This window comes from Arvicola amphibius, chromosome 4, assembly GCF_903992535.2.
Source record: "Arvicola amphibius chromosome 4, mArvAmp1.2, whole genome shotgun sequence".
Classification (NCBI taxonomy): domain Eukaryota; kingdom Metazoa; phylum Chordata; class Mammalia; order Rodentia; family Cricetidae; genus Arvicola; species Arvicola amphibius.
The window spans coordinates 136,169,012-136,187,298 of record NC_052050.1 but is presented as its reverse complement, the minus strand read 5'-3'; the positions used below and the strand labels follow the sequence as shown (position 1 = coordinate 136,187,298).

The 18,287-nt window shown below is 45.4% G+C and overlaps 1 protein-coding gene across 2 annotated transcripts in view; it reads right to left on the bottom strand.

The window, feature by feature from the left end:
• The window catches only part of Dlc1 (DLC1 Rho GTPase activating protein), a 152,372-nt gene that overhangs the window by 13,849 nt on the left and 120,236 nt on the right, over positions 1 to 18,287 (bottom strand). For both annotated transcript variants that reach the window (XM_038325618.1, XM_038325619.1), the window contains exons 2-5: positions 15,561 to 15,632; positions 10,473 to 10,554; positions 3,393 to 3,456; positions 165 to 1,591 (exon numbers count right to left, since the gene is read on the bottom strand). In XM_038325618.1, coding sequence (XP_038181546.1) covers positions 165 to 1,591; positions 3,393 to 3,456; positions 10,473 to 10,554; positions 15,561 to 15,632 — 1,645 coding nt within the window. The remainder of the gene's footprint in view (positions 1 to 164; positions 1,592 to 3,392; positions 3,457 to 10,472; positions 10,555 to 15,560; positions 15,633 to 18,287) is intronic.

Below are 18,287 nucleotides of genomic sequence, written 5' to 3'. Positions count from 1 at the left end.
CACTGCTCTCATCCTTCCTGACTACAGGTCCACACCTAGTACAGATATACCCTTTCTTTGGGATTGTTGGGGCCTGATGGTCGGATATCACATGGTTCCGGCTTCATCCCACCAAGCAGACAATGCTTGGTCCCCACGTTGATCTTAAGAAGTAAGGCCCTTACCTCTTACACCTGGTCAGGGACGCCCCCACCCCAGAGTCCCTTCTTTCTGGGATGTCAGTGGGCTCTTCGGGCTCGTTGAGGGAGTTGCCTGTGCTGTCCAGGTCACTGGGTGTCCTTCGGTCATGGTCCACGTCCAGGTGTATCTGTTTCGGAGATGACGGGCAAGGAGACACAGAGTCCAGGGCCGAGTCCGAGTCCCCCTCATCCGAGAACTTTTCAGACCACTGGTTGACTATCCGCTGCATCCCCTTTACGTGGTAAAGAATGTCATCCAGCTCAGGGAAGATGTCCTCGTTCTCCAGGTCGGCCAGGTCCCCCGAGCTGGAATACAGGATGGAGCCTGGCACGTTGTCATAGATGCTTAGGCGGCTGCTCACGGAGCTGGAGGAATTGCGCCTCTTCAGTTCCTTAGGACTGTCGCTGCTGTTTTCTCTCCGTAGGCTGAGGTGGCCAGGGCCATGGAAGCTTCCAGTCCTCCAGTTCACAGAACTGTTCGCCGAGGGACAGAAACTGCCATGGGAGAGGGCCTTGGGGAAGGTGCCAGGCTTGTGATCTTCCGGAATGTAGAACACGGTGTCCTCTGGGTAGCTCTCGCGGTTCTTATAGTTCTGTTCCGTCACATTGTTCAAGGCGGACTGACTGAAAGGGTCGAAGCCCTCTAGGTACATGCCTCCCCGCTTGTTGCAGGTGCTGAGGCTCCGGGTCCTGGTGACGGGGCTCGGCGTGCTGACGGCACTGCTGGTCTCTGACTGGCTACTGCTGCTGCTGGTCTGTGTGGAGTTGGACACGCTCCTTTTCCGTACCATGGGCACGTTGATGTGGTTGCCATTCAGGGCTGAGATCTCTACGCAGTTCAGCTGCTTCAGCTTCTCCTCATCCACGCCCTCCTGCAGAATGGGAGCGCTGATGATCAACCCCAGCTTTGAAGGCGCCTTGTGCTTGCTGTGGTGGGAGCCCTTGAGCTTCAGGCTCTCCATCCGTTTCAGCAGGCTCCGCGTCTTCGACTTGGGGTTTTTCTCATGGCCCTTCATGCTAAAGCTAAAGCTGGACAGTTCCTTGGGGGACGGGAGGCTGGAGAAAGAGTCCTCGTTGCCTACAAAGTGGCCGCCGGAGGAGGAGCAGACGCTGATGACGGAATTCGTTCGGGGTGTCACAGATTCCCCGCTGTGGGGCACGTGGGTGGGCACGCTGCTGGTGCTGCTGAGGCTCCGGACGGAGGACACCTCCTGGCGCTCGCTGAGGTCTGTCAGCATGCTTTCGCGGCTGGTGGCGCTCTGCAAGTGAGAGCCGTCTGGGGACCCAGGGATTGGATCCTGCTTTGGAGAAAAGACGTCAAACTCTTCCAGCCGGGACCACCTTTTGCTGTCCCTCTGGAAAGTCCACTTGCCACTTATTGCACAAGGCTCATCTTCATCCGAATCTTCACTCTGCGAAGACAAAAAAATGAAGTCGTGTATGTGCGAGGCCAAGCAGACGGCAGGAGGCAGGACACAGGCTACGGGCCAGGACGTAGACCAAAGGATACGCCTACTGTCTATTGCTCACATCTTTCATAGCGTTTATAAGTAACAAAGAGGGACCCGGAGACTTTCTCGGTACCTTATTTTACTTAGAGAATGTGTCTGCGCGTACGTGTGGGGAGGGATGTTGTGCGGGTGTAAACGGATGTGTACGGATGTGTAGAGAAGTATCTACGGGTGTGTGTGGTTGTACACGGATGTGTACAGGTGTGTATAGGGATATCTATGGGTGCGTATGAGTGTTTGTACCACGTTCAGAAGAGTGCGGGTTTTGTCCTTCGACCATGTAGGTCCCGGGTACAGACCTCGGTTGTCACGCTTGGCAGCAGGCACCTCTAGCTCGCTGTCATTTCATGGGCCCAGATATAAAGACTTTACCAGGAAGTCTGACCAAGTGTTGCCAGCGGAATGAATTATTCTGTTGAAAATCTGAGTCTTTAGGCTGCTCAGTAACTGCTCACAAAGGGGACCTATGAGATTGGCGGAAATTCCAAGCATGCGAAATATTCTGAACTGGAACTCGAGACAGCGGCAGTGGGACTCCCTCTGAACTGTCTCCAGTCTAGCTGCCTGTTCAAAGAGTGTGTTTATATTCTCTTGCGCAATTAAAAAAAAAAAAAAAAACACTTTCAAAAATTTAACAGAACGGCAGCTGAAGACTCTAGGTAGCCTAAAAAAAAAAAAAAAAAAATCAAGACATCCCCTACATGGCGAGCCATCATGTGGCAGCCCAACCCTGTGTCATCTCTTGCTGGTACTTTCCCCCTACAATCCGGCCACAGTTAATGTCACAAGGGTCCTGGGCAGTATCAATGTCGGACATGCTCCAGGAAATTTAACAGGGCTTCAAGAATGCCCAGCGAGTGCCCCGCGTGGGTTATTTGTAAACACTAGGGAACACGGCAGCTGATTATGCCTGCTTTATGTGCAGGAGCTGGGAATGTCCCATCAGATTGCACAGAACTCAATATACTAGCTATCCTTGCTACCGGATATATGTGAAAATATCAAGACCTAGCCTCTCATATCCACATGGAGACTCTGCCCTAGCTCAGGGCAGAGATCATTTATTTACAAGATTTAAGTCCCAAAGGAGGTGACTTTTTGCACGTCAAGGACTGTTGGATAATTAAAATAGATACTCTCAACAGTCAGGACTGTGCTCTGTGGGCAAATTTATTCCTGTTTACCCGAATTTGCGACACTAACTCCTAAAATTGCCTCACCCTCTTCCAAGGTCCCACAGTTCTTATGCAGAAGAAAAAAAAATCAGTACATATCACCACTGACGGAGTGTGTGTGACTTCCTGTCCTGGCTTCTTCCTCCCTGCCCCATACCAAATCTCCTACAGTATCCCCCAGCCGGGCCTTTGCTTTCATCTTGACAGCTTTGAGATGGAGTTACTGTTCCATCCGGGAAGCGGGAAGGGTTCCTCAAGAATGCTAGCTTTATTTCCTCTAGGGAGCAATGAGAAATTCCTCTGCAATCGGCTTCGTGTCTTTAACCACAGGGTACCCACTGAGTTCATCAGGAAATGTAACAGACAACTTCCTTTAGGTTCCAAGCAACAGATACCACAATCCATTGCTGGCTGCAAATACGGGCTTTAACGTTTAAAACGGACAGAACTTTTTTTTACCGCGAGACAGTCCTATTTGGGTTGGGGCGCTTGTTGTCTCCACCCTGCTGTGTAATTCAGGTACTCACTCGCTTCCGGCGAGGGCTGATCTCCAGCTTCATCATCGCACATTTGTTTAAAGTGTTTAGTCGCCTACGGAGCAGAGAAAGGACATCAGCAAAGCCGGGAAACCACTAAGGGGCAGGCAAGTATTTCTCCTAGACATCTGACACATATAATGAGCTTCCCTAAACTCATTTCTAATTTAGGCAAGTACAGTAAGCTTCCGCTATAAAATGAGTAATTTAGTCCTGGCATGGCAGTGCACGCCTTTAACCTCAGTACCCGGGAGGCAGAGACATGTGGATCTCTGAGTTTGAGGCCAGTCTTGTCTGGTTAGTGAGTTCTAGTCTCAAAAACATGGGAACGACTTAAAGGTGCCTTTCTAGTTCTTGTTCTTTTTGTTTAAATTTCACATTTTTTTGTGAGTAGATGTCATACGACTGCTGTAGCGTCAGTGTGACATCTGCTTCAGGGAAGACGCAGACAGCGGTAAGGAGTCCAGGAAGTCAGTTGGCAAAGTGTTCAGAGTACCCCAACTCCCATCACATAAGACTTAAAAAGGACAACAGGCCTAAGCAATCGCCAACCAACGACCATCTCAGCAGGCAATTTTCCAACTTTGGTTTATTCTACAGAGGGGAAGGTCCAGCCCTCTGTAAGGCTCAACGCTTTATACAAGTTTCTATCCGCAGAGAATGTGCGCCAAACCAACAGCAATCGCACAAATGATTACCCTAAAAATCTGTACGCTGCAACCCCAGGTAACCAAAATCTTCCTGGGTTCCAACGGGTCACATTCTTCTTCGGAACAGCGGTCAAACTGCAGTTCTGAACATTTTGCACATCCCGTCCCCACAACAGTAACATCCATTTAACATTAGAGGAACAGGGATTCCAGTGTGCTCAGCGACAGAGGACTCGCCTAGTTCACACAAGGCTCCAGGTTCAATCCTTAGCACACCATCCATCCATCCATCAATCATCAACCAATCAATCAATCAATCAATCAATCAGTCATCAATTTCACTAAAAATGAAATCCTTTAAGAATAAGTCAGAGAAAATAAGAAAAAAAGCACCTTTTATATACTCCCTAACTAGCGAGTCCAGAGTGTGTGAGTGACAGCCCTCCCGGTCCTGGTTCTTCCTAATAGCTTCCAAATGACCATTGCTGCGTCTTCCCTAAATGACCCTTTTTAAAGCTGTCTGCTGTCTGCCTCCTGAGCCTCCTGACTCTCCCCGTCAGTCTTTCCTCCTCAAGCTGCAAGCCTACATTTTCATGGAATGAGAGCCCTTAATTCCCTCCACTTCAAACTGATCCTCAGCTCTCCTCGGCCTTTATCTTCCCCATCCTGCTCTGGGTAACTTGTCTGACAACCTGGACGCACCAGGACAGGCAGTCTGATAAGCCTGCCTTTGATTCCATAGATTATGGGGCAGCCTGTTTATAGAATAAACAGAGATAAAGAAGAGGACTAAGGTTCCGAAAAATCCTCTCCATGGATGGGGAGGCAACAAAAACAGCCGAGAAACACTGCAAACTCATAGAGGGGCGTAGGGTCCCTCTCTAAAGGGCATCTATTAAATGACACGCCTACTGTTTTCAGTCCCCCCCAATTTTTTTCAATGAGAAATGGTTACAGTCTTGGGTCTGGGTTTCATTAATCAAAACTGTAATCAAATCTCCACTTGACTCCATTTGGGCTTTAATGGTCGAGTGATATTTATAACCAAATTTACTAGGCATGGAGGCCTGTGGGGGTGGGGGTTGGCGGAGCAACTTCACAAACTCCAGGTCTGAGCCAAACAGAAAGAGACCCAGGAGGCTGGTTTTATAAAGGCCAAGTTTATCTTTTTATATTGGCAGCACCAAACTAATGGCATTGCATTCCTGAAGGCCAAAGTGACTTTCAGAGTTTCGGCTGGCCGTTTTCATTTATTTCCCCTCACCAGCCCATATTCCCCAGGATCTCCGAAGAAGTCTTATGAGCAGGGCCGGCACACCTCTATCAGAGGGGCAATGGGGACATAAGATACAGTAGCTCTAGCCAGAGAAGAAACTCATCTCATAGAAGAGAACACAAGAATGGTCACCAGAAGCGGGCAAGGGACAGCGAGTCCCAAATAGGAGGGAGCTAATAAAGCACAAAGACAGGAGGACTGGACATATTGGGTGACTATGCTTAACACTAATTTTTTATTTTAAAATAGCTACCTAGAATATTCTCAAGACTAGAAATGATAAAATTATAAGGTGGTAAGATATGGTCATACCTTACATACAAATACTGGGAAAAAAAATCACATAAGTACAGTCATGCTACGTCAATCAAGAATTTTAACAAAATGGTTCTAACTAGATGAACTGCCACTGTCTCTGGGTGAGGCACTGTGCTGGGCTCTTCTACTACATTAGATCATCCTTAGTCTTCTGATGACCTTCCTAGAACAGATATCATGATTTATCTTTTATAAGGGAAGAAAAGGGGCTTAGGGAGCTCAGGAATTTTGTCCAAGGACCCAGGACTAAAACAAAGTAGATCTGGTGCCCAAACACAGCATCTTCTACTCTTGGTTCTGATACAAGTATTAATGATGGCAAAAAAAAAGAAGCAAAGTAGATCTGAAGTAGCAAACTTCAAGAAAGTGGCTGAACTACCACTATCAATAACCATCTGTAGCCTTGGGCATTCAGACCCCCACCACCGCCCAAGGCCCAGCTCCAAAGGAATGTCCGGGTCTTATCTCCTGGGTAACTTGCCTCTGTTCTGAAGACAGAGGTAGCCAAGGGCTGACTATCAAAGGTTCAAGAGTTTGGCTGCACAGAGCTGTAGGCACGTAGATAAAAGCATAGAGACAGAGATCTGGGCCTCCTTGCATTTAAAATAAAAAGCAGAAGAAGGCTAAGGAGAAACAAAGGATCTGACAAAAATTCTTCCAAGTCTTAGAGATGGTTTGGAATTATACATATGTTTAAATTATTTGTTGTTGGGTGTCATCCTAGCACGTGAAAGGCTGAGGCAGGAGGATTGTTGATTTTAACCCAACTTGGGATACACAGTAAGATCCTGCTCCCAGCACCTCCCCCCACCTCCTCTCTCCTCACCCAATTACTAGCCTCATTTTAAACTGAACGGGAAAGAGTAACAGGGTGAGAATGCTGCTTGAGGTAGCTTTGACAGGTCACGGGCAGTTTGGGGACAAAGTACATGCTGAAGATGATAGTGACAATGTAGGTACCTTTCTCATCTGACAGCTACTAGCCAATGGTCACATTTCTTTCATGGACTGAGAGGAGTCAGTTTTAATTCCAAAGGAAAGCAGCAATGTGGAATGTTCCTGAAGCCACGGGAAGACAGAGGCATCCCAGCACCACCCACAGTTTACAGGGCGTTCTTTGAGACGGCTGTGCACTCTTCCAGAGTAGAACCTGCTCACAATCATAGATCCCTCGGTGGGTTTAGATTATTAGTGAAGCCATCAAGGCTGACGGAAAAACCAATCTCTTCGAGGAACTAGTACGTTGCTACCTTAGAATAACACTTGAAGAACATTGGGTAAGCCAGCACTTGGGAGCCAGAGGCAGGCCGACCTCAGTGAATTCAAGGTCAGCCTGGTCTACAGGGCGAGTTCTAAGACAGCCAGAGCTACACAGAGAAACCCTGTCTCAGGAATAAAAAAGTTGGGTAGCCTACTACCCTGATAATTATAATTCCTGGACATTATTAAAGTTTATATTTTGATAGTACCAGTGTTCAACCTCATCCTATTCCTGCTTTTTTGTCTAAGAGTCTTCCGCCCTGAGTAAAAAATATTAAAAGAAATCAGCTCCCTTTAGCTTTTTATCGCAACTGTTGTTTGACTTACAAATCTGGGAATGTGGGTATTTTCTATCCAGGGAGAAATACAGAGACTGCATACAGAATGTGGCCCACTCCACGGGGCGAGCATTTGATGTGAGGAACCCCATGATGCTTCCAACCGAGCTCTGACAACTCATTCACTTAAATGTTTGGATGAGGGAAAGCCGGATGTGCACAAAAAGTCTCCACAGAGAACAAGCCAAGAGGAGATATCTGTAAACACACTACACCTCTGTTATCTGACGGCCCTGGATTCCACAGGTGGAAGAAGTCTCTGCAGTAGGCACATGTGAAAAATAAAGGGAATGTCAGGAAACCTATGGGGGGGGTGGGTCGAGATCTGCCTACAGGTCCCAGGAATGTCAGAAAACCTATGGCGGGGGTCGATATCTGCCTACAGGTCCCAGGAATGTCAGAAAACCTATGGCGGGGGGTCGATATCTGCCTGCAGGTTCCACCTGTGTCCTTCTCGGAAAGCCAATGTCACAGCCATTGTGTGGCTGTGTGGACAAGGCCCTTGGGCTTTCCAACCCCTCCACTCTTGATGACTATTACTGTGGGGGTCCTGAAATTTCTCCCTTTTAATTAGAAAGTGATTTTTTTTTTTTTTTTTTTGAGGCAGGATCTTGCTGTTCAGCCCGGACTGGCTTTGAATTCCCATTTTCTTCTCTCTCTCTCTCTCTCTCTCTCTCTCTCTCTCTCTCTCTCTCTCTCTCTCAAATCTGTCTCCCTAGGGCTGAGATGATAGTGAACACTTATTACATGCTGAATAAGAATTTCATTAAAAAAAAAAAAAGAAAAAAGAAAAAGAAAACTCAACCGTAGGCTTTTGTGCACATCTTCCAAACTGGATCTGATGAGTTTTTTTTCTTTCATTATGACACCTAACCTATGTAGGATATGTCAGTGTATACACATAAGAGAAAACCGATGCTGACCCAGAATACTCAGCAAGTTAGAGCGCAGGTAGAGGACCAGTTTTCCAGTCCTCTCTTTGCTCCTATTGTATCTGGTCTCTTCTATGGGTGGTGGCTTCTCCTTTTGGGTGGTATTCCGAACTGGCATGAGCCAAACTTTAGCAAGCCTTTTGCCTTCGAAAAAGGGAAAAGTCAGTTTTGAACTGACATTAAAGAAAAATTCTTTAAAAATAAAATTCCTCAAGTATTTGATCAGAATTGTTTTGGGCTGAAATACTGCAGTGGTATTTTTTCTGACCCAGACATTCCTAAGCTGTGGATGTAGTTCAGAAGGCCGACTCCCTAAGTGGCTTAGCATGCGCGAGAAGGTGATCGGCCACTAGGCGCAAGCGTTTCCTAAGATGCCTTTTCTGAGTGACCTCATCCATATGCATCAGCATCACTGGCGACGACTTGAGAATAAATTAATGCTGCCACACAGCTAAACGCGAAAACATCTTTACAATGTCCGGAGCAGTTCAGATTCCAGATGCCGACTTCTCTCCAAAAGGCACTGGTGACATTTTTCATTCCAGATCACATAGTGATGATATTACATACTCCAGGAACTCCACAAACTCTCTTTTCCCAGAAAAAAAAAATGCGTGTGTGCGCGCCCTGGACACTTCGCACTAAAGCTGCACACTGTTTCGGGGGAGATAATGATGCCTTTTTTCTCTGTTTTTACAAACTATGAAATCTAGTCTTTTCCATAGTCTGAACATATAATCTATCTTTTCCCAAAACCACAGTACTCAAACTTGCAGCCTCAAACAACATTATGTAAGAAAGGGTGTGTGTGTGTGTGTATGTGTGTGTGTGTGAGAGAGAGAGAGAGAGAGAGAGAGAGAGAGAGAGAGAGAGAGAGAGAGAGGCCACAGGGGGAGGTTTACTGTGTTCTTCACCATTATAGGAGAAGGAATAACAGATCATCATTTTACCTTAAGATGTTTTCCCCAGTTAAAACAAACACTGAAATTAGGCACTTGATAGAGAGCCCAGCCATAGCAAGCATGAAGGTTTGGGTCTGGATGCCCTGCATCCAGGTAAAAGTCAGGCATCAATCACAGCGCTGGAATCCACTGGCTCGCCAGGCTGGCTGAATTGGTGAGCTCTGGGTTCAGTGAGAGACCTGGCCTCAAAAAACGAGGCACAGAACAACCGAAGAGGAGGACACTGCATGGTGAGCTCTGGCCTCTCCAAGCGCAGATGCACACATGCATGCACGCATGAGCGCGCACACACACACATGTGCGTATGAATAATTAAGATCTTCTGGAAGTCACTGAAAGAGAACTGACTTCCATTTTAGAATTTAGTCAACATGTGAATTTTGTCTATATGCATATCCTTCTCCTTGGAACCAGGCAATGAAGGCTTTTCAAGGATTCTGAGAAAAATTACAAGAGATGAATAACAGGAGATGAATAAAAATGTCACCCCGGGTTTGAGAGGATCACCCGAGGCCCTTGCAGCCTCAGGTTTTATTACTTTTATTTCTCTAAATCCCACAAGCTGCCTCTCAGCCTGGAGAGCGAGCAGCTCCCAAAGCGGGACCTCTGACAGGTTTATTCACCGTTCACATCAGTGCCCGTTTACTGCCTGTCTCCTATACATTAGAGCCTGTGCTCTGTGAGTTTATGGCCTATTTAATCCTGTCATCACTCTACCTGGGGCGGCTGGGGCTTCTGAGGAGCCGCCTTGGAATGACAGTCCTGACTGGCTCTTCTAAGCCCTGCCCCTCTGAATGCTTCCTTCCACCCAGTACGGGGGCGGCTTTGACTCCCATGGTGCTGGCGGTCAGGGGCACGGACTCTTCAGAAAGTCCACGTTTCTGAACCACCAGAAAGTTTGTTGTTTCTGCCGCCAAATGGTCACAGGATATGGGATGGTCCTACCCGAGGGCCTCCCAAGACAGCCTGGGTGCTATTGCAATGATGATATCACATAACAGCATTTTAGCGTTCATCCAACGTTCGCTCTATAACACAGCAACATAAATCACTGTATCATTTGATTATTAAAGACCCAATGTGGATCAAATTGAAAGCAAATCAAGGTTGAGAGATGAGCACCACTTCATTCATCTATCTATCTATCTATCTATCTATCTATCTACCTACCTACCTACCTATCTATCTCTGAAACAAAGTCTCTCAGGGTAGTCCTGTCTGTCCTGGAACTTACTCAGTTCAAGACAAGGCTGGCCTTGAACTACTACTGGCCTGCCTCTGCCCTGAGTGCTGAGATTACAGTACCACTTTTTTAAAAGGGAAATGTCAGTTTACCTGCATAGAGCCTCGATGGCATCTCTGTCCAAGAAATCATGTTCTCTCTTGACCAAAGCCACATCAATAGGGAACAGGAGATCTGTAGGGAGAAAAAACAAACAAACAAACAAGTACTGCTGAGTGCCCAGGATCTTGCCAAATTAGCTTGTTTTGGCAATGCGCTATCTACTGTTCCCAGAACTCCTCATCCCCTCTGTGGGCGCATGTAGGGATTCCACTCCTGGTTTAAGTCAGTTCTGAAGTAGTTGAGGAACTCCGAGTTGTTTCTCTGCTGCAGAAAGGGTTCAAAACACTTTCTGCTTTCAAACTAATTACCAGGCAGTAAACGCCTGCTCTAAGTTATAATTTAAGCCAGGTTGAATACAGTAAGGAGTCTCCTTTGTGATGGGGCTTAAAAAAATGTCTTTGCTCACAAGCCACCAGGGAAGGGGCCACAGGAAAAACAAAAGCAAGCCCAGAGACAAAACAGAACCCTGGCCAGGAAAGATTCAGGGAACAATGGCCAAGGGCAGCTGGAGGGACTGATCCATTTACATGATAGGATATACTGCAGAGAATCCAAGATATGCTATTTTAAAACAAATATTAGCACTTCCATATGGCAGCCAAGGGGTTAACTCCCAAGTAAAACAAAGGCCTAACTACACACTGCAAAACAATGGCAACCAAGCCCCTAAAGCTGTGAGGGTCCAGTGCTCTCAGAACAAGGAACTGCTGGCATCAGACTGAGAGCAGGAAGAATTGCTCTGCACAGCCTGCAGAGAGTGAAAGGGTGATCACAAGCCTGGGGACCTGGGGATCTACAGGGAGAGGGGTGGAGAAGGGTTGCTTACAAGGGGTAGACGGGAAGCTGGCTGGGAGGAACAATGACTAAAGCGATGGCATTGCTGAGATTCCTATGAGTGACCACAACTGTATTTTTGAAAATGGCTAGCAGACAGAGGATTATGAATGTTCCCCCAGACAAAACAATAATATATACTTGGGATGACAGCTATGCAGGTTCTGATTACAACATATTATAAACATGTAATATAATGGTATACCATGCTTTACAATATATACTTTGTGTCAACAGAAAATTGAAAAAATTAAATATGTTTCTTGGGTTCAGGATTTTGAAATAAAAATCCCTTCAATTTCCAGAGAAGATGGCATATGCCTTTAGTTACAGCTGAGGCAGGCAGATCTCCGGATTTCAGGTCAGCATGGTATACACAGAGGTTTGACACCAGCCATAATTACAGTAAAACCCTGTGGATAAAGGTATTCAACAGAGCAGAGAGGAGCAAGACTACCAGGGACGATGGAAACATGACAACGGCTCTGACATTCTACTGGGTAAAGATAACTCATTCCTGTGTGCAGTCCAGCTGTGAATGCTGATAAATGGCCTTTCCAGTAGAAGGCACATACAGTATCCCAACTCTGTGCTTCTTTGTGGGTCCACCAAGGAGCATAAGCCATCATCCCAACAGGATCATCACCATCACCACCATCATCCCAACAGGATCATCACCACCATCACCATCATTATCATCATCATCATAATCACCATCATCCCAACAGGATCATCATCATCATCATCATCATCATCATCATTACCACCATCACCAGCATCACCACCATCACCATCATCATCGTCATCACCACCATCATCCCAACAGGATCATCATCATCATCACCACCTTCACCATCATCATCATCACCACCACCACCATCACCATCATCACCATCATGCCAACAGGATCATCAACCACCATCACTACCATCATTACCATCACCACCATCATGCCAACAGGACCATTATCACCACCATCATCATCATCACCATCCATACAATCCCCTTGGCCTTCAAAGTAGAAAATGCACTGCTGGGATGGACATGGCAAGGGTTGGGAGCTGTGGCTAACTAGTCACACCCTTGTTCCTGAGTTGACTCCGATGTTCTTAACTTACAATCACTGGTTTTACAGAATGGGACAGAATTGCTTATTTCTAAGGATAGCATTTACAGCATCTTTTGGAAAACAATGTTGAAAGCTATCTCAGTATTAGCTTTCCATCTCTTCTTTTGTTTCTTCTGGAGGCAAGAGTTGGAGTCCTTTGACCCTGACTGATAATATATGCAGACCAAGGACACTGTTACAGCTCGATGGCCAATGGAGATCTGTAGGGAATTTAGTATTCCAAGTGTATACTTCATCAGTAGACAGAGGGATGGCTAGAGACACTGTCATAGTGACCACACAGAGAAGGATAACAGTGAATATGAACGCAAATTACTAAACAGATTCATGGTCACATAGCCTACCCTTTCGGGAGTCAGACTCTATTAAATAATAAGCCAATATCAGAGGAAATACTCTTAAATAGTATTAACATAAAATCTATGAATGCAAATGGAAAGTTTTAATGTCCTTGCCTGCTAAGCATATGCGAAAAAGCAACCATGCTATTTTAGCTGTTTCTAAGTTTCTATGCTATAAGAAAGGTCAGTTTTCTGATCCAAATGAATAACAATTCTGTTTTTTAAAAAACACCCAGTAATGACTAACTGTGAGGAATGCAAGAATTCAATCAATTTTCTTCTTATTTGCCTAGACTGTTTGTTGAAGGAACTGGTTTTTACAAGATGATGGTTTACTGATGGATATAAGCGGTCTGAACCCAACTTCCAGCCCGGGTGTAGAGGGAGGAAGTGAAAACCTGCTGGCACCAAATGGAGCTAATCAGGAAGGTGAGGGATCTGTGGGTGGCCGTTCCACTGAATGTGTGTAGCTCGTTCACCTGGCATAGGGGCAGGGTGAGGTGGGAAATGACTGGCCAGAACCTGGGCCGGCACATCCCAGAGTCAGTCTAGGCTTCAGATGACTTGGAGAGGTGCAGTAGATACCAGCCGGAACGATGGAGCTTGCGTGTTAGGACTGTGAAGGTAAGACAGGGGGACTGGAAATTGGATTCACCAAAACCAACAGGTACTAGGAGGTGCCTCTTAGCAGCGAATCAACACCCCAAAAGGACATAATTGAAGGGAATTTAATCTTAAAGAGAAAAACAAAAGCCCAGCCACTGGAAATCCAATTAGCTTTACCTAGCTCCAGGAGAGCTGTAAATTAGAGAAGCAACAAGTGCCGCTCCTACTTCCACCTCCAAAGCCCTTTAATAGGTCGGAGGTCCTGTCTGGAGGCAGGCAACTTCACCACGCTAAGTGTTGGGTCAAAAATCAAAATTAAAGAACAATAAGAAATTGCATATATGTTGTGAAACTGAGGAACACTAAGCTATTTCAGAACATAAAAGTAAATAACCACTAAGTGCCACCAAAAGACTATGTTAGGAATCACTCCATGCCTTGCTTGATTTGAAAATTGCCTATAAAATGAGAGCCTTCACCCCATAGTCTAGTGTCTTTGGTATAGGAAAGTACTCTGCACACTACCAAAAGAGAAACATAAATTCTAATCCAGCCATAAACCCTTCATCTACAATGGTGCCCAGCCTGTAAGATAGGCTAGGGCAATGGTGAGAGTGACCACCACTGGTTACTTTGGGAGTAACCAACCAAGATCTGATTTGATTTAAGACCCATGCCATAAAATGGAATCCATACCCCCCACGGCTTTGGTGTGCAAGAATCTGAGACTAGAGAGCCCAGGGACCTTGGGTAAAATCAAGCACTACTGATCTTAAAACAAAACAAAACAAACAAACAAACAAAACCCCAACAACCTGTAGCGCTACAAGGACTCCTAATGACACTCTGCTACACTCACGGATCAGTGTCTTGCTTAGTCATCACCAGAGAAGCACCGCCCTGCAGCAGAGGGGAACAAATGCAGAGACCCGCAGCCAGACATTGTGCAGAGAGTGAGAGACCTCGGAACACTCAGTTCTAAATGGGTGAGTGTTTCTCCCTCCAGGTTCCTGCCTTGAGTCCCGTCCCCCCCAACTCTCCCCAACCCCCCCCACATCAAATCCTTCCCCTCAGGAGGCAGGGAACCCTGCAGTAAAGGAGTCAGTCAGAAAGAGTTCAGCTTTATCATGAGAGAGAGAGAGAGAGAGAGAGAGAGAGAGAGAGAGAGAGAGAGAGAGAGAGAGAATTAAACAAACAAAAAACAAAAACAAACCCCAAATCCATGAAGTTATGTAGGTAGGGAGGTGGGGAAGATCTGACAGGAGTTGCCCAAGGGGAAAAATATGATCAAAATATATTGTACAAAAATTTTAAATAAATAAAAACAATTAAAAAATTAAATATTCAAAAGAAAATGATCTATAAAATGGAGCTCACTATTTCAAAGCTGTGATCATTATAACATAATTTCATATGCAGATAATAGGTCTCCCATTGAAATGAACAGCTAATTCATCTCAATGGATGCAGAACACTTGGTATCGGCCCATGGAACCAGAGCCTCAGAGAAGGAGTTAGATGTGACTGTTCCTAGCATCCTGTCAACTCGACACAAGCCAGGTCAAGTAGGAAGAAAACCACAACAGAGAAAATGCCTCTATCAGACTGGCCTGTAGGCAAGTCTGTGCTGCATTTTCTTGATTAATGATTGATTTGGGAGGGTCCAACCCACTGTGGGCAGGGCCGCCCTTAGGCATGTACTTCAGGGTACACAAGAAAGCAAAGCCAATAAACCGCAATCTTCTATGGCCTCTGCCACAGTTCCTCCTTCCAGGTTCCAGCCCTGACTTCTCTTGGTGATGGGATGTAAACTGTCAAGACAAAATAAACCCTTTTCTCTGCAGGCTGCTTTTGGTCATATTGTTTATCACATAGACAAAGAAAGCAAACTTGTATGGTGACCTTTTTAATATTAATTGTCCTCTCCTGTTTTGGTGTGCGGGTGTTTTTAGGACATGGCTTACTCTTTGCAGAAGGACAAGATGACTCTATTAATACTGAGGTTCTGTTTTACTCTCCTTTCGAATGGTGGGAGTCTTGGGTACTTATCCCATTGTTTTTAAAAAATGGAATATTTAAGTAACAAAATGTCTCCGAGTAAGTCCCCGATTCATGAGGTTAGTGTTACGAATATGCTGAGGTCAGATAAGATGGCATCCTCGCCTTACCTTCATAAAGCTGTGCATACTGGGGGAATCCAGTTACCCGCAGCCAGTCGCAAGCTTCCTTGGCTTCAATTTCTAGAGACAAATGGAAGACGAATTTGTTAGCCACGTTACCCCTCCGTGTGACTTTCCTGCATTAACAAAATGATTCTATCAGACAAGTAAAAGACAACTTCTGTAAAACAATATATACCTACTGGCAAAGGAGCCGGCAAAAAGTTCACTTCATACCCAAAGGCTTACCTTTTATACATCCTTCTATCTTTTTTTTTTTTTTTTTAAATGAATGTAATGATCTGTTTTCTCCTTAAAGAAAACAGAAGGGGCCTGGGGCTGTAACTCAGAGGTACAGCCATGCATAAGGCCCTGGGACTGATCCCCTGTGCTGCAGAAATCAAAACAAACAAAAATCCAGGATGGGTCCCCAGCAGTAAGTTACTCCGCGCTGCTTCTGGACAAGCTTCCAAAACAAGACGTACAGGAGAGTGCAGAGGGCTTGAATAACTGAGCTGAAGCCCAGCTGGTCTAACAAGGCTTATTATTTTCTGCTTCACCAAAACCCCACTAGACACAACCTGACATCTAGAGGAGAACCTGACTAGGCACAACTGCAGCCCGGTGGCACCTGTGGATTGGGCCTTTTGCTAGCCAAAGACAATGACAACATGCCTTTAGGAGCACCGGCATTCATCAGTGGGAGGGAGGGAGTCGCAGCAGGCTGCCTCAGGAAACCAAGGGCACCATGTCACTGAATCCCAGCATCCTGGCAGGCTAACTGCCTAATAAAGGCCCCACTTCCCCCGTGGTTAAACATCTTGTAGATAGTATTGCTAAACAGAGGGGCCAAGAGCAACCGACACGCTGTGTTCAAATCCACTCAGGCACGCATTTACAATCCTGTTAAAACTGACTCGCGGAGGTGGTCCTGGACACATTAATTAGTTTCTGTGTTTGCACAAAGAATATTCCTTTCAACTCCTCTTCCCGCCTCCTTCTAGCCATTAGAGCACTTGGTTATTTAAGGCTATTCACTTTACAGACGTCTCAACATTGCTTAATCAAGCCCAGATTCCCACCTTCATTAAGCCAGATGTCAATCTGGTGGCCACTATGACAAATACATGCATCATGTTACTTTTGTCCACTAAAACGTTAAGGTTTCCCACTTACTGTTTTTCTTTTTTCTTTTTTTGGTAATATTAACTTATTCTTTTTTTTTTTTCCTTGTCCTTTCAAGAAGAGCAACTTTTAAAAACTTTAATTTGGCAAGGCAAGTTGGAATGTCGTTTCTAGGCACACCAGGGAGCAAACCATGATTTTTCCGAGTGAGTTAATACCAAGCTGAAATGAGGGTAACACTGGACCGTTAAGAAACAGCATCTTAAAGGTTGCTTTCGTGAGTCATCCTAGCGTGGAGATGAAGGAGCTCGACTAAACACAAGGTTCAGGACCCGATAGGCAAGAGGCTAGCAGGGTATGGATACAGAAGAACTTCCTTGTTCGTGCCGAGTAAGGTACAGAGATGTGAATAACCTGAGCCTTCTTCATGTATTAATTTTGAAATTGAAATTAGTGCATTTATTTACTTTGTGATTGTGTGTATGCATGTGGGCCTGTTTCCTAAAAGATAAGATGTGGAGATCAGAGGACAATTTGTGGAAGTCTGTTCTCCCCTTCCACCACCTAGATGTGAGACAGATCCTCAGGGTTGGTGGCAAGCACCTGCTGACCCATCCTGCCAGCGGTCACATATTTTTTTTAAATCCATGTCTTGTCTTCCTAAGGGATTAAGGAAGTTTTAATAAGATCATAAGACAGCTTCTAGAAGAGTATTTTAAGGAGAAAAACATGATTGCTTAACATTTTACTTAAGACTATGAAAATCAAAATTTCCCTCTGAGGATCCCTCCTGATTCCCAAAGAGGACTACAGAAAGAAAAAAAGGCTGCTTGTTTTAAAAAAGTGTTTTATTTTTGGAAACTATATCCCACCATTTCTCCCTCCCATACCTCTCAAATACCCCTCCTTGTTCTCTTGTAAATTAATGGCTTTTTTTTTTAAAATTGTTTATGTGTATGGGTGTTTGTCTGAATGTAGATCACACGTTTGCTGGGCGCACAGGGAGATCAGAAGAGGGTGTCAGAGCCTCTGGATCTGGAGTTCGAGGTGGCTGCGGACCGCCGTGTGAGTGCTGGGAACCGAACCCGAATCCTCTGAAAGAGCAACAAGTGCTCTAAACCACGGAGTCATCTTTCCAACCCCACAAAGTCATGGCCTTTTAAAAAACATTTAAAATCATCCAGTTTCCATGTCCTTAGGGAATATTTCCAAAGAACAGACTGTTGGACACAGGATAATAGATGGTTAAAAAGGAGTATTTGCTTTCTTATTCTCTCAATTAAAAGTCAGGTGACTAGAGACTCTGAGCATTGGTTTATTTCTGGGCACATGCAGACAGGGCATCAGGCTAGCGTACACACAAAGGCTTCATTAGGCACCAGCTTAGAAGATTCGGACACCTATTTTACAGCATGCTCTTAATTTTCTCAGTCGAGTGGTTTTGTGTTGAAAAGTGGGAAAGAGGCAACGCATTTTTCTAAAGCATCTTTACATCTGTTAACGGAATCCTTTACCCACGAGAAGAACGTTTCGCCTACATTAATCACGTAAGGTACCATGCAATTTCCGAAACACCCAGATGTCTACAGCTGGCTTGTGTCTCGGTTATTC